We start from the raw sequence: 12,728 nt of genomic DNA, 5'->3' as shown, positions 1-12,728 counted from the left end.
TTGTTTAACAGAAAAAAAAAACAATAAAAGAAAAAAGACTAAAAACATTATTTTTTTTTAAATATTATCTACAATGTATTTTTACATATGTAGCAAAGTGACAGTTTGTTTGCCAACCCATTAAAACAATGAATATGATAAAATGACATACAATTTGTGCATTGAGCATTCTAAAAAAAAATTTTAAATAAAAAAAAATATATAAAATGAAATTATTATAAAATTGGATAACACACATATTTATATGCATACGATATTATTAACATTTAAATCAAAAATAATAAAAGAGGATACCTCAACAATTATTGCGTTATTACATAACGAACATTTTTCCAAGTTATTAAGAGGGAAATATTTTATCAAGTCCTTCAAAATAAGCATAAATATAAATAAATGAAAATATTTGCATATGTATGTGTGTTCATTTGTATATACATTTTCATACTCGTTATAATTTTTTTTGTATACTTATTTTATTTTTTTTGGGTATAAATATATGTATAACTATATGTTGAATAAATATGTTTTATTGCTATTTACATATCCATTTGCATATATGGATTTAAAAAAAAAAAAAATTATACTTACTGTAAAAAATCTAATTCCTAGAGACAAATATCCATTCACATTTTTAAGCCAATTATTTACTATTAATTTATCCACTGAACAGACAAAAAATATATGCATTTATGTATAATATATTGAAGACATATACATACCTACATGTATATATATATAAGTTTATATTAATATATAATATAGGGCGGTATATAAAATTGTCTATTTTTTGTTTTCTTTAAATTATGTTCATGTTTCAGCTATTACTTATTGATTTTTGGGTATTTGCATTTTTTATATTTAACTGTATACACAGACTTTCATAGGATATTTCAGTATCATTAATTTTTAAGTTTTTATTATTATTTAATATATAATCAATGATTAAATAGTATAGACTTATCTCATTTTTTTTTAATTTAGAATTAAACAAATATTCCTCCTTTATGTTAAGTTCTAATCCATTATCATTCGATCGGTGTCCTGGTATTTTGTGTTTTTCGCAATTTAATATTAAATATTCTTCACCATTTATTAATTCATTCTACAAAGGAAAAATGTAAGAGGATTGTACAAATAGTAATAATAATAATAATAATAATTAAATTTAGCTATTTCTTATCATTATCAACATTTTATATAATTCTAAATCTAGATATATGTATAACATATACATGCTTATCTTTTTCTTATATTATATGCACATTAATTTTTATTTTTAAACATTTTCTTGCAATACGTTGACTACAAAACCAAGAGTCTCGAGTTTTTCATTCATATAATGAATGATTCTATTAATGTCGCCAAATCTTTTTAACAAATCGGAAGCATATTTCTCTTTTAAACACTGTAAAAAAATAATACATTAAGTAAAAAAAAAATACCATCAAGTATAAAAAAATACCATTCAATTATAAAAAAACACCATTCAATTATAAAAAAAATACCATTCAATTATAAAAACACACACATCCATATGCTATCCGCATCATAAGACACGAACAAGCGAAATAAAGCAATATCAACTTAAATGAAAATATTAAAATAATTTCCAAATAGCGACCAAAAATAACGAAAATAAAATAAAATAGAATAATGAATATATTGTGATGGCCACAATAGTGATAAAATAAATATGCACCAAAGTTGTTATTTTGTATCATAAAAAATAAAATAACAATGCGTTGATTATGGGGTGAGGGTGTATATATATATTTTTTTTTTTAATTCTCACCTTTTCTTGAATTAACAATTGGGTTAAAATTTTACTAGCCCATTCAATTTCCATAATGGTTAAATGATACCCAATTAATTAAATATAGTATAAATTTGGAACAAAAAGAAAAAATTACCAGAATATTGCATGTAACTACTACATATATGTATGAAAATATTATATATTACTATGTGTTCATTCATATATTCCCCTTAACATAATTTTATACTAAAATATTATAAATTAATAATCAATAAAAATTAAAATTAAATTACAATAATTTTTACAAAATATCTTTTTATTTTTATATTTATGCTCAGTATATATTTTTTAATTACCAACAATCAAATATGTAATTAATTTAAATTTTATAAAAATAACACAAAAATGTGTAAATGGAGTATCTTTATATTATTTATATTGATAGTATACAATTTTTATCTTTTTCAACGATTTACTATGATTTTGAATAAGACGATATTGTAATTTATACATAAAAAATATAACCAACCCATATAAACAAAATGTACAAATACAACATACTTTATATACCCACGCTTAGTCGTAAATTTGTATATATTTTATGTGTGTGTTACTAAATATATTATGTTATAGGTATATATTATTATGCATTATTTCAAATGATGGTAAAGTGCAAAAAATTCAAGTTATATGTTTTCCCTTCAACTAATAAAAATATGAAATTTTAATATTTTTGTTTTTTCCGTTTAAATTTTTTTTTTTCAACAATTTTATTTTATTTAAATGTAAATTATGAATATATATTATGTGTCCTGGTAATAATACCTATGTAACTTACATTATGTTGAATTCAAACAATTTTTTCCGTAATTTTTCATTAATTTTAAAACTTATTTCCCCATGATTATTTTTATTCCCATATTTTTATTACTTAGTTTTATTTGTTTTTATATTTGAGTTATTTATTTTTCAAATTTCCTTTAAATAAATATTCCAAATAAATAAAATCATTTATTTACATAGATGACGTAAAATATTGCCTATATATATGTTCAATACCATAGTGTATAACCCCATTTGAAAATAAAAATTAACGCAATAAAAAAACTTATTACATGCACATATATATGTATATATTTAAATATATGGTCCTAAAATAATTTAAAGTAGTCTTGATTTATGGCATAAAAATGAAGAAATCCATCATTTGTTGTAATAAAAGATTCATTTGATTTTTATTATAAAAAATGTTTAATTATTTTTTTTTTACCGTTTATATCAGTAAACCATTTATATTCTTTATATTATTTTTTATATTAATAATATAGATATTGTTCATTTCATTTTTTAAAAAACAATTTTGTAAACATTTGAATCAATATATATTCCATACTTCTTTTCCTTTATTTATTGTGATTTTTATATTTTTTTTTATTTCATCTTTTTCCCTTTTCTTTCATATCCTTAACATTTTATTTAATACTCCAAAATATGTTTTACGCTTGAATAAATATATAAAACAAAACTGCGATACAGTTATATGATAATAAATAGAGCATACTAACAAGTTTGTAGGAAATCAAAAATTCTGCTGTATAGCCGAATTACATACTGGTCAAACAACATCAGGCATTCCCACTGTGCATATATTTTTCATTTTCTTTTTTTCTCTCTATATATACATATCTATGTGCTGCAGAAAAAACGAACCAACATTTGTACATCCCGTAATAAACAAGTTAAAATAATCAAAAATCACCCAAAATAATTCAACAAATAAATATTTATATTGTATAATATTAACAAATAATTACTAAACCATATGTAATAGTAACTAAATCAATAATTTTTACACAAAAAAATAGTTAAGAAGTTCTCAGTTTGTATTTACATATCATTTTATATTTAACTAAAATTTTTTGCTCTTCGTAAGGTTATCCATTTATCGTAGCAGCACCGAAAAAAATAATCCGAATACATTATAAAAGAAACAATTCAACAAAATGAAGAAAAAAAACAAAGAAGATTTATATAAAGAAAACAAACTTGAATCATCCAAATTAAGAATTGCCATTGTTAGCACTGATAAATGTAAACCCAAAAAATGTCATTTAGAATGTAAAAAAAATTGTCCAATTGTAAAAACTGGGAAATTTTGTATTGAAGTTGAACATAGTTCAAAAATAGCATTTATCAGTGAAATGTTATGTATAGGTTGTGGTATATGTGTAAAGAAATGCCCATTTTCTTCAATCACTATTATTAATTTACCCAAAGATATTAACAAAGATGTTGTACATAGATATGGTCCTAACACATTTAAATTACATAGATTACCAGTTCCTAAATTAGGACAAATATTAGGGTTAGTTGGAACAAATGGTATTGGAAAATCAACAGCATTAAAAATTTTATCATCAAAATTAAAACCAAATTTAGGAAAGTTTGATAATCCTCCTGAATGGCGAGATATATTATCATTTTTCCGAGGTAGTGAATTACAAATTTTTTTTACAAAATTATTAGAAGAACAATTATCACCTATTATTAAACCACAAAATGTCGATTTAATACCTAAACAGGTCAAAGGAAATATATTAGAAATCATAAATAAAAAAGATAAATTAAATCAAAAAGATAAATATATGAAAGTATTAGAACTAGATCATTTGCTTGATAGAAATGTTGAAGACTTAAGTGGAGGGGAATTGCAAAGGTTTGCATTATTAATATCTATTATTGGACAAACAACAAATGTATATATGTTTGATGAACCTAGTAGTTATTTAGATATAAAACAAAGAATATCTATGGCAAAAATTATACATGGTTTAGTAAGACATGATAATTATATAATAGTAGTAGAACACGATTTATCTATATTAGATTATTTAAGTGATTATGTTTGTTGTTTATGGGGAAAGGCAGGTGCATATGGTGTTGTTACATCACCATTTTCTGTTAGAGAAGGAATTAATGTATTTTTAGACGGTTTTATTCCAACTGACAATTTAAGAATACGTGAAGAATCATTAAATTTTAAATTAGCTACAGATCAAGATGTAACAGATGAAGATAAAAAAAGATTACATTTTTATACATATCCTAAAATTGTAAAAACATTGAACTCTTTTACCTTAACTATAGATAAAGGAAATTTTTCAGAATCTGAAATTTTTGTATTATTAGGTCAAAATGGAAGTGGAAAAAGTACATTTATAAGATTATTTGCTGGCCTAATTAAACCTGATAATGTAGATAGTTTATCATTTTTAGAATCCTTAAGTGTTTCATATAAACCTCAACAAATACAAGCAAAATTTACAGGTACAGTTAGGCAATTACTAATGTCAAAATTAAAAGGTTTATATACAGATCCATATTTTAATAATGAAATAATAAAACCATTAAAAATTGATGGCATATTAGATAATCAAGTTTTAACATTATCTGGTGGAGAATTACAAAAAGTTGCAATTATAATTACCTTAGCAAAAAATACTAATATTTATCTAATAGATGAACCATCAGCTTATTTAGATTCAGAACAAAGAATAATTGTATCCAAAATTATTAAAAGATTTATACTTAATACTAATAAAACAGCTTTTGTTGTCGAACACGATTTTATAATGGCTACTTATTTAGCTGATCATGTTATTGTTTTTGACGGTCAAGCCGGAGTTAATACTGTTGCTAATACTCCACAAACATTAGTAGCAGGTATGAATAAATTCTTAAAAATTATTGACGTCACTTTTAGAAGAGATCCAACTAATTATAGACCAAGAATTAATAAATATGACAGTGTCAAGGATAAGGAGCAGAAATTAAACGGTATGTCCATGAAAAATATATCAATTTTAAAAATAAATAAAATTAAAACAAACATAAATACATATAAAAATCATATTAGTGATAACAATTATCAATCCCCATATTCATCTTTATATTTATAATAATTTTTTACATTAATTTTAAATTTTTACACTCCTCTTCATAATCTATACTATATTTTTTTTTTTTTTTCAGGAACCTATTTTATTATTGATGAATAGATATACTGTAAACCAAAAATGGGAATTCATGGAATTTCCAATTAAACTATCCCATTTAAACTTTTTAATGAAGATATACTTTTTTTATAAAAAAAAAAAAAAGAAGTAAACAAATAAAATATCACTATTGCATATCATATAAATATCACGAAAACGAGCACATTATGAGCGATCAGACATCCATAACATCATTATAATATTTTATTCATCTATCCTATCATATTCTAAATCAAATAATATATTAAATATCAATGCATATAATGAAACAAAATTAAATTTTTCTTCTTATGCATATATCAGGTTTTATTATTATTTGTTTAATGATGCTTATATTTTTGTTACCACTTTCCTTTTTTTTGCGTTCCTTGTTATTTTAAATATTTGAATAAACATTTATTATTAATGTGCACATATATAATTGTTATTAATCTTTTTAAAACTTATATTTTTTGGTTTAAATATATATTTTAAATAAATAATAATTTTTATATTTTCTTGGATAAAACCTAATTTTATTACAGTTTCTCTTTCCTGAATTCTTCGACATTATTATTCTTACATTACATTATTTGTTTTTCCAACATCATTTTATTGTTTCTTTGCACATTTTAATTGCAAAATAGTGTATAGAAAAGATGTCCTAAATTAATACCATAGGTTGACCACAATAAGAATATATATATATATAAATATAGATAAGGGCAATTTTTTCCAATGGTTTTAATAATAATATATATTTTTTCCTTTACATACATATTTATGTCTATCAACACGAAAAAAAATACCCATTAATTTTAACACATGTTTTATTTTTATTGTTAATTTGGTACAATACTGATCTAGAAAAAAACAAAAAGGAAAAGTACTACTTACAATAATATTTTATCATATTAATAAAATATGTAGCGGTTTAATCAAAATTAAATATAGCTATTAATTCCTACACATGGTATAAGGCTTACTTTTTGGTTGTTATTATAATTCATTTCACTTTAAATATATTAATTTGTACATATATATATAATAAAAGCATACACCCAATTTACACGTACTTGCTAATAACACATTATACTAAAAAAAAAATAATAATAATAATAATAATAAAGTTTATTTAAAAATACGAATTACTTAAAATTTATAAATAGAAAATTATCATGGAAATAATTTAATTATTGGTTCGCTACATTTTTATATATTTAATTAAATATAAAGCATATGCATATTTTTTTTCAATATTGCTTTTTTTTTATCATAAATAAATTCCCTATGTATATATATGCATTATGTATAACCAATTTGAATTTTTCATATTTTATTTTTATATTTTTGAAAAACACAAAAAATTTCAAGTTTATTTTTTCTTTTTATCTTCACTTGTAAAATAATATTTATATGTGCTAATAATAAAATGGGTGAAAAAATATGCTACATATTTTGGGTATAACTATCTAATAAATATATTTATATATCATACTTATTTTATTGATTTAACATATTTTTTCAAACATAAGCATTACCATAGAAATATCAAATTAAAAATAACAGTTTTATAAAAATACACATTATTCTTTTATTATATATATGTATGTATGCGTGGAAGCATGATGAATCATAATATGTGAAGTATATATATATATAAGCAATACTAATATTTTTCTATTTATTCAAAACTATTTCTAAAATTCAGTACATTTAACACATATGTATTTGTATAACCTTTATCACTATATGCACATATTTTAACGATTTAAAAAAATCCTACAAACTATTTTAAAAGAAATGGCTGGAATTCCTTCTTCGTTACGTGAACTTTTTTACTCCTTTTCCGACGGCAATGGAATGTCAAATGAGCCATTAGCCGATACAAGTGAACAAGTTTATATATCCCCTTTGGCTCTTCTAAAAATTTTGAAGCATGGACGAGTAATCACAAACAAAAATTAAATAAAACATGATAAAAATATTTCATATATTTTGAATAAACATTATTTTATTCTTCTAATTCATTACATGATCTTATATTAAACCATTTATTCCATGAAATGATCATATCCATCATTTGTGTATATCTTCTTACAAAAAAAAAAGAAAATTATATTTTTTCCAAAATATTATAATACTATATATTTTTAATTATTTTTTTTTTTTTAGGCCGGAGTTCCTATGGAAGTTATGGGATTGATGCTTGGAGAAATTGTGGATGAATATACTATTAGGATTGTGGATGTATTTGCTATGCCTCAGTCAGGTAATAGTGTAAGTGTTGAAGCTGTTGATCCAGTATATCAAACAAATATGTTAGAAGAATTAAAAAAAACAGGAAGACATGAAATGGTTGTTGGATGGTATCATTCTCACCCTGGTTTTGGATGTTGGTTATCCGGAACTGATGTTAACACTCAAAAAAGTTTTGAACAATTAAATCCAAGAACAATTGGTGTTGTTGTTGATCCAATACAATCAGTTAAAGGAAAAGTTGTTATCGATTGCTTTCGATTAATTAATCCTCATATACTTATGTTAGGTCAAGAACCTAGACAAACAACATCAAACATTGGCTATTTAACAAAGCCAACATTAACTGCTTTAGTTCATGGATTAAATAGAAATTATTATTCAATAGTTATTAATTATAGAAAAAATGAATTAGAAAAAAATATGCTTTTAAATTTGCATAAAGACATATGGGTTAACCCTTTAAAGCTACTTGATTTTGATGAACAAAAAAAAAATACTGATGAAACTTTAGAAAGTATTAAAAAATTAACAAGTTTATATAACAAAAATTTAAGTAATGAAATGAAAAAAACACGTGAAGAAATTCTTTTAGAAAATATTGGAAAAATAGATGCAAAAAAGAGAATACAAAATTGTGTAGAAACATTACTAAATGATTCTATCCTTACTTGCATTGGTATGCCAATACAAAACAATATCACACAAATATATACACTTCTATGCTTTCATATATTTCATTGTATCCTTTTTATTTTTTTCTATTTTAGGCACCATGACAAATACCCTATTTTTTTAGGCGAACATAATATTACTAAAATTAGGCATATTTTCTCTCAATAAATTATTAATTTTTTTATCATTTTTTTGTAAGTACCAAATATGTTTCAATAAAAAAAAAACAAAATAATTTGACTTAAGTAACGAAAAGGTTAACCGAGAAAATAAATAAAATGATAAAAAAATAAAATCGTAATGATATTTGTTTCCATTGTATTAAACTTTGTTAAAATATCTTAACTTCCCAATATGTCCATTCAAATAAGTATTATGTGGGCACATATAATAACATTAGGAAATAAAACATATACAATAATACCCTTTACCTATTATTTTATTTTTTTTCAACTATTTAATGATATTTTTTTTAATTATGCGTATTAAATGCTTTATTTTTTCAATAATGTACATAATGTATTATATTTTTTTCTCCTTTTTCAATTTCAATTCAACGAATTAGACATTAACATATACACATATGTATATAATATTTTTTATTCAAAATCGTTTTACTGATTTAATAAAAAGAAAATATAAAGAAAGCAAAATGAAAAAAATAACCACGTTTATTAGTTTATTTTTAAATATTATTAAGGGATATTCCTATCAAATTCATTACTGCTATTACCTAAAATATTAAGAAATATATTTACTAAGAACTGACCTTTCTTATTTTGGAAAATGTTTATAGCACCTTTTGAGAATGAAACTAAAAATTACACATTTTTTTTAAATAGAGATATGCATATATTTTTTGTCACCTTTAATTATATGATGCACATTTTTTATTTAATAATTATAAAAAAATATACATTTTTTCCAAAAAAAAATCACTTTTATAATTAAAAGTTGTATAAATAAGATCCATATTACCATTTTAACGTTTAAAAAAATAAGTTAAGAACCAATTAAATACCAACAAATATATAAGTCTATTATCATCTGCTTATTTTCTTTTATTTTCAAAGCAATGAATAATCGGATTATTATTTTTATTTTTTTCTCACTCCTTTTACAACTTAATAGTAAATTACCAATTTTTAAAAATACATAAAATCAATTTTTTTTAAGTATATATCACACACACATTGTACATATTTATATATAAATTAATAACACCTTTTAGATATATCCTGCAATTATACACTATGCTCTCTAGTAACAAATGATGAACACATATTATCATATTGTAAAAATGGATCCGATTGTTATATCAAGAATTTAAATGATGCTCCCTATTCATCTATTATATGTGTATGCAAAAAATTTAAAGAAAATTATTTTGCTGGACCCGATTGTTCAATAAGTAAATATACATTTAACATAATTATACAATGCTACCCCCATTTTATGTTTACATATTCGTTCGTATATCAATTATCATAGTTTTATTATTTAATCTTATTCGTATTTAACTTTTTTTTTTTCAGAAATCCCATTACACTACAAAATAATGAGTAATAACAAACATAGAAGACTAAAATTATTATAACAATATGGTAATATATAGTAATATATCATTTTTTATTTTTTCTTCTAATAGAAAATAACGATGTTCTTAATACTAGTTGGATAGAAGATTTATTAAAACTTAATACCTGGAAAAATGATGAAAACAAAGTAGGAAAAATTTGTGTTAATCCCCAATGTAATTAATATTGTGCAATTTCTTAGACTTAATAATTTTAAATGATAAAAAAAAATCACCATCATCAAGGTAGATATAGTATATTTCCATACACCAAATTGTACGATATATATATATATATATATATATATATATATATATGTATATGGATATAAACAAAACTATCTTATAACAACATTAAAACATAATTTATAATGAATTGCAAATTATAATAATCATCAATAAAAGGAGAGAAACACACAAACACACAGAAAATAATACAACATGGGTAAATTAATCACAAAAAAACTCCATAAATTTTTATAATAAAAAAAAAAATATAATATTCAGAATGAAACAAAATTATTAGTTAGACGCGGTGATCCATAAGTACATAACTTGTAACAAATATGTTGGCATTTTTGAAATATAATTTTCATCTAATAAAAGGATTAAAAATATGATAATTCAAATAGATAGAAATGCTCTTGCAAAATCTACTATATATTAAACAGTCACAAAATTTATTGGGATTAAAAAAATAATATATAAATATGTATCTAGGAATGTAATATGTATTTATGGATACAACTGAGTATGATGGTAGATAACATTCATTCTTCTAATAATTCTTCTTGAAGTATTTCTTCGTATTCACGCAGTAAATTGTCCTTGATAACTTTTGCCACCTTCATATATTCCTTTTGGGCTGGTTTTAATAAAATATCTAAATCTGTATTTATCATTTTATAAATATTTTCTTTGTTTTTTCGAATATTTTGAAATGTTTTATTTTCATATTCATGAAAATCGTCTATTTTTCGTTCTTCCTGGGCAATGGTTGGAATATCTATTTCATTAATTTCGCCAATGTTTTTAACAGTTTTATCTGCTTTAATTTTATCTGTTATATCTCTTAATATATTCATTTGATTGTTCATTATTTTGTTATTTCCATTGCTTATATTATTAACCTCATTGTCAGCGGTTATTCTTATGGTTTCTTCATTTTCATTTTTTGTTTCATTTATACTTTCTTTATCATCATTATCAATTTTAACATTAGTTTTTAGACTTAAAAATGTATGATTATTTGACGACTTATGTATACTTATGTCGTTTTTTTTTATGTTACTTTTTTTAATATTACGTAATTTGTTGCTATTTTTATTCATATGACTTTTTTTTGTTCTTTTATCTAAATAGTTATCCCCCATATCTTTATTTATTAAAGCATCAATTTCTCTATGCCCATTATTTCCAGTATTTAAGGTTTTAAAATTTTCCCATTTTGTTGCAATACTTTTTCCTCTTACAACTTCAAAATAAAACAAACAAAAAGATAACCAATATGCCATACAAACTTTCGTCATTTTAAAATTATAAATTTATGTACAAATAATGAAAATATCACAAATAGTGTAGAGTATATAACAATTAAAAATTCAATAAGCTACAATAGCCAATAAAGTAATATTAAAATAGAAAAACTAATAAATCGCTAAATAAGCACAATATATAGTTAAAATCAAAATTTTAAATATAACATATTATTGAAATTTTGTATGAAAAAAAGATAAATTTTAATTCACCCTATTAAGAATAGTAAGACACAAAAAATATTATGTGTGTATATTCGACAAAATATATAGACTCTGAAATATTGTAAAAATTGTGCCTATACACTAAAAAAACGTTTTATATTAGTATTTTCATAAATCAATAAAAATAAAATAAAAATGTTGTTTTAGCTATATTTAAAAAATATTTTTTTTTTCTGAACGTTCAGGTTTTTTAATTAATTTTTTCACAATATATTTGTATATTCCCATAAACTAGCCATAATAATAATATAACATGTGTGTAAAATGTATTTTTAAAATATATTATAATTCAGTCTATTTCTTGTGTCTCTATATCCAAAATAATGCACTTTCAATAAATATGATAACAATGTCACTATTTATTTATAAATATAATGATCTTTCTGTTTTAACCACCAAATGATAATTATATTAGACCAGTACACACGTAAATAAATTGTACTAACATAATAGTTATTTGGGAAAATAAAATATTTTTCATTTTAAATAATAAAATAAAATATCATTTTTTAAGCATGGTGACATCCGTATTATGATTTTATATTTTTTAACGTTATTTCTATATTGTTTAATATATTAACATACAAAATAATATAAAATCTCTAATGAATCATAATTTGAATATAGAGCAATCTAAATATTATAAATTTTTCAGTTTTATCTAACTC

General features: G+C 21.8%; 5 protein-coding genes across 5 annotated transcripts; 3 read left to right on the top strand and 2 right to left on the bottom strand.

Annotated features, from left to right (window-relative positions):
- Positions 1-68: 68 nt before the first annotated feature.
- PY17X_1145500 (conserved Plasmodium protein, unknown function) lies at positions 69-1,846 on the bottom strand (the record flags this gene model as incomplete). Its single annotated transcript, XM_022956631.1, has 6 exons — positions 69-170; positions 295-366; positions 589-662; positions 826-1,102; positions 1,298-1,405; positions 1,793-1,846. The coding sequence occupies 6 exons, from the start codon at positions 1,844-1,846 to the stop codon at positions 69-71; spliced, it is 687 nt and encodes a 228-aa protein (XP_022812502.1).
- Positions 1,847-3,759: 1,913 nt separating this feature from the next.
- Positions 3,760-5,814, top strand: PY17X_1145400 (ABC transporter E family member 1, putative; the record flags this gene model as incomplete). The annotated part of the gene is made up of 2 exons (XM_022956630.1): positions 3,760-5,593; positions 5,789-5,814. 2 exons carry the CDS (start codon positions 3,760-3,762, stop codon positions 5,812-5,814), a joined length of 1,860 nt encoding a protein of 619 aa, XP_022812501.1.
- Positions 5,815-7,593: 1,779 nt separating this feature from the next.
- On the top strand, positions 7,594-8,848 carry PY17X_1145300 (26S proteasome regulatory subunit RPN11, putative; the record flags this gene model as incomplete). The annotated part of the gene is made up of 3 exons (XM_022956628.1): positions 7,594-7,737; positions 7,966-8,728; positions 8,820-8,848. 3 exons carry the CDS (start codon positions 7,594-7,596, stop codon positions 8,846-8,848), a joined length of 936 nt encoding a protein of 311 aa, XP_022812500.1.
- Positions 8,849-9,799: 951 nt separating this feature from the next.
- Positions 9,800-10,485, top strand: PY17X_1145200 (conserved protein, unknown function; the record flags this gene model as incomplete). Its single annotated transcript, XM_022956627.1, has 4 exons — positions 9,800-9,854; positions 9,956-10,135; positions 10,260-10,286; positions 10,373-10,485. The coding sequence occupies 4 exons, from the start codon at positions 9,800-9,802 to the stop codon at positions 10,483-10,485; spliced, it is 375 nt and encodes a 124-aa protein (XP_022812499.1).
- Positions 10,486-11,070: 585 nt separating this feature from the next.
- Positions 11,071-11,829, bottom strand: PY17X_1145100 (conserved Plasmodium protein, unknown function; the record flags this gene model as incomplete). Its single annotated transcript, XM_725951.1, has 1 exon — positions 11,071-11,829. The coding sequence occupies one exon, from the start codon at positions 11,827-11,829 to the stop codon at positions 11,071-11,073; it is 759 nt and encodes a 252-aa protein (XP_731044.1).
- Between the last annotated feature and the right edge of the window lie 899 nt (positions 11,830-12,728).

The sequence above is a fragment of the Plasmodium yoelii genome (assembly GCF_900002385.2).
Source record: "Plasmodium yoelii strain 17X genome assembly, chromosome: 11".
Lineage (NCBI taxonomy): Eukaryota > Apicomplexa > Aconoidasida > Haemosporida > Plasmodiidae > Plasmodium > Plasmodium yoelii.
The sequence above is the reverse complement of the archived record's forward strand: the minus strand, read 5'-3'. Positions and strand labels throughout refer to the sequence as shown.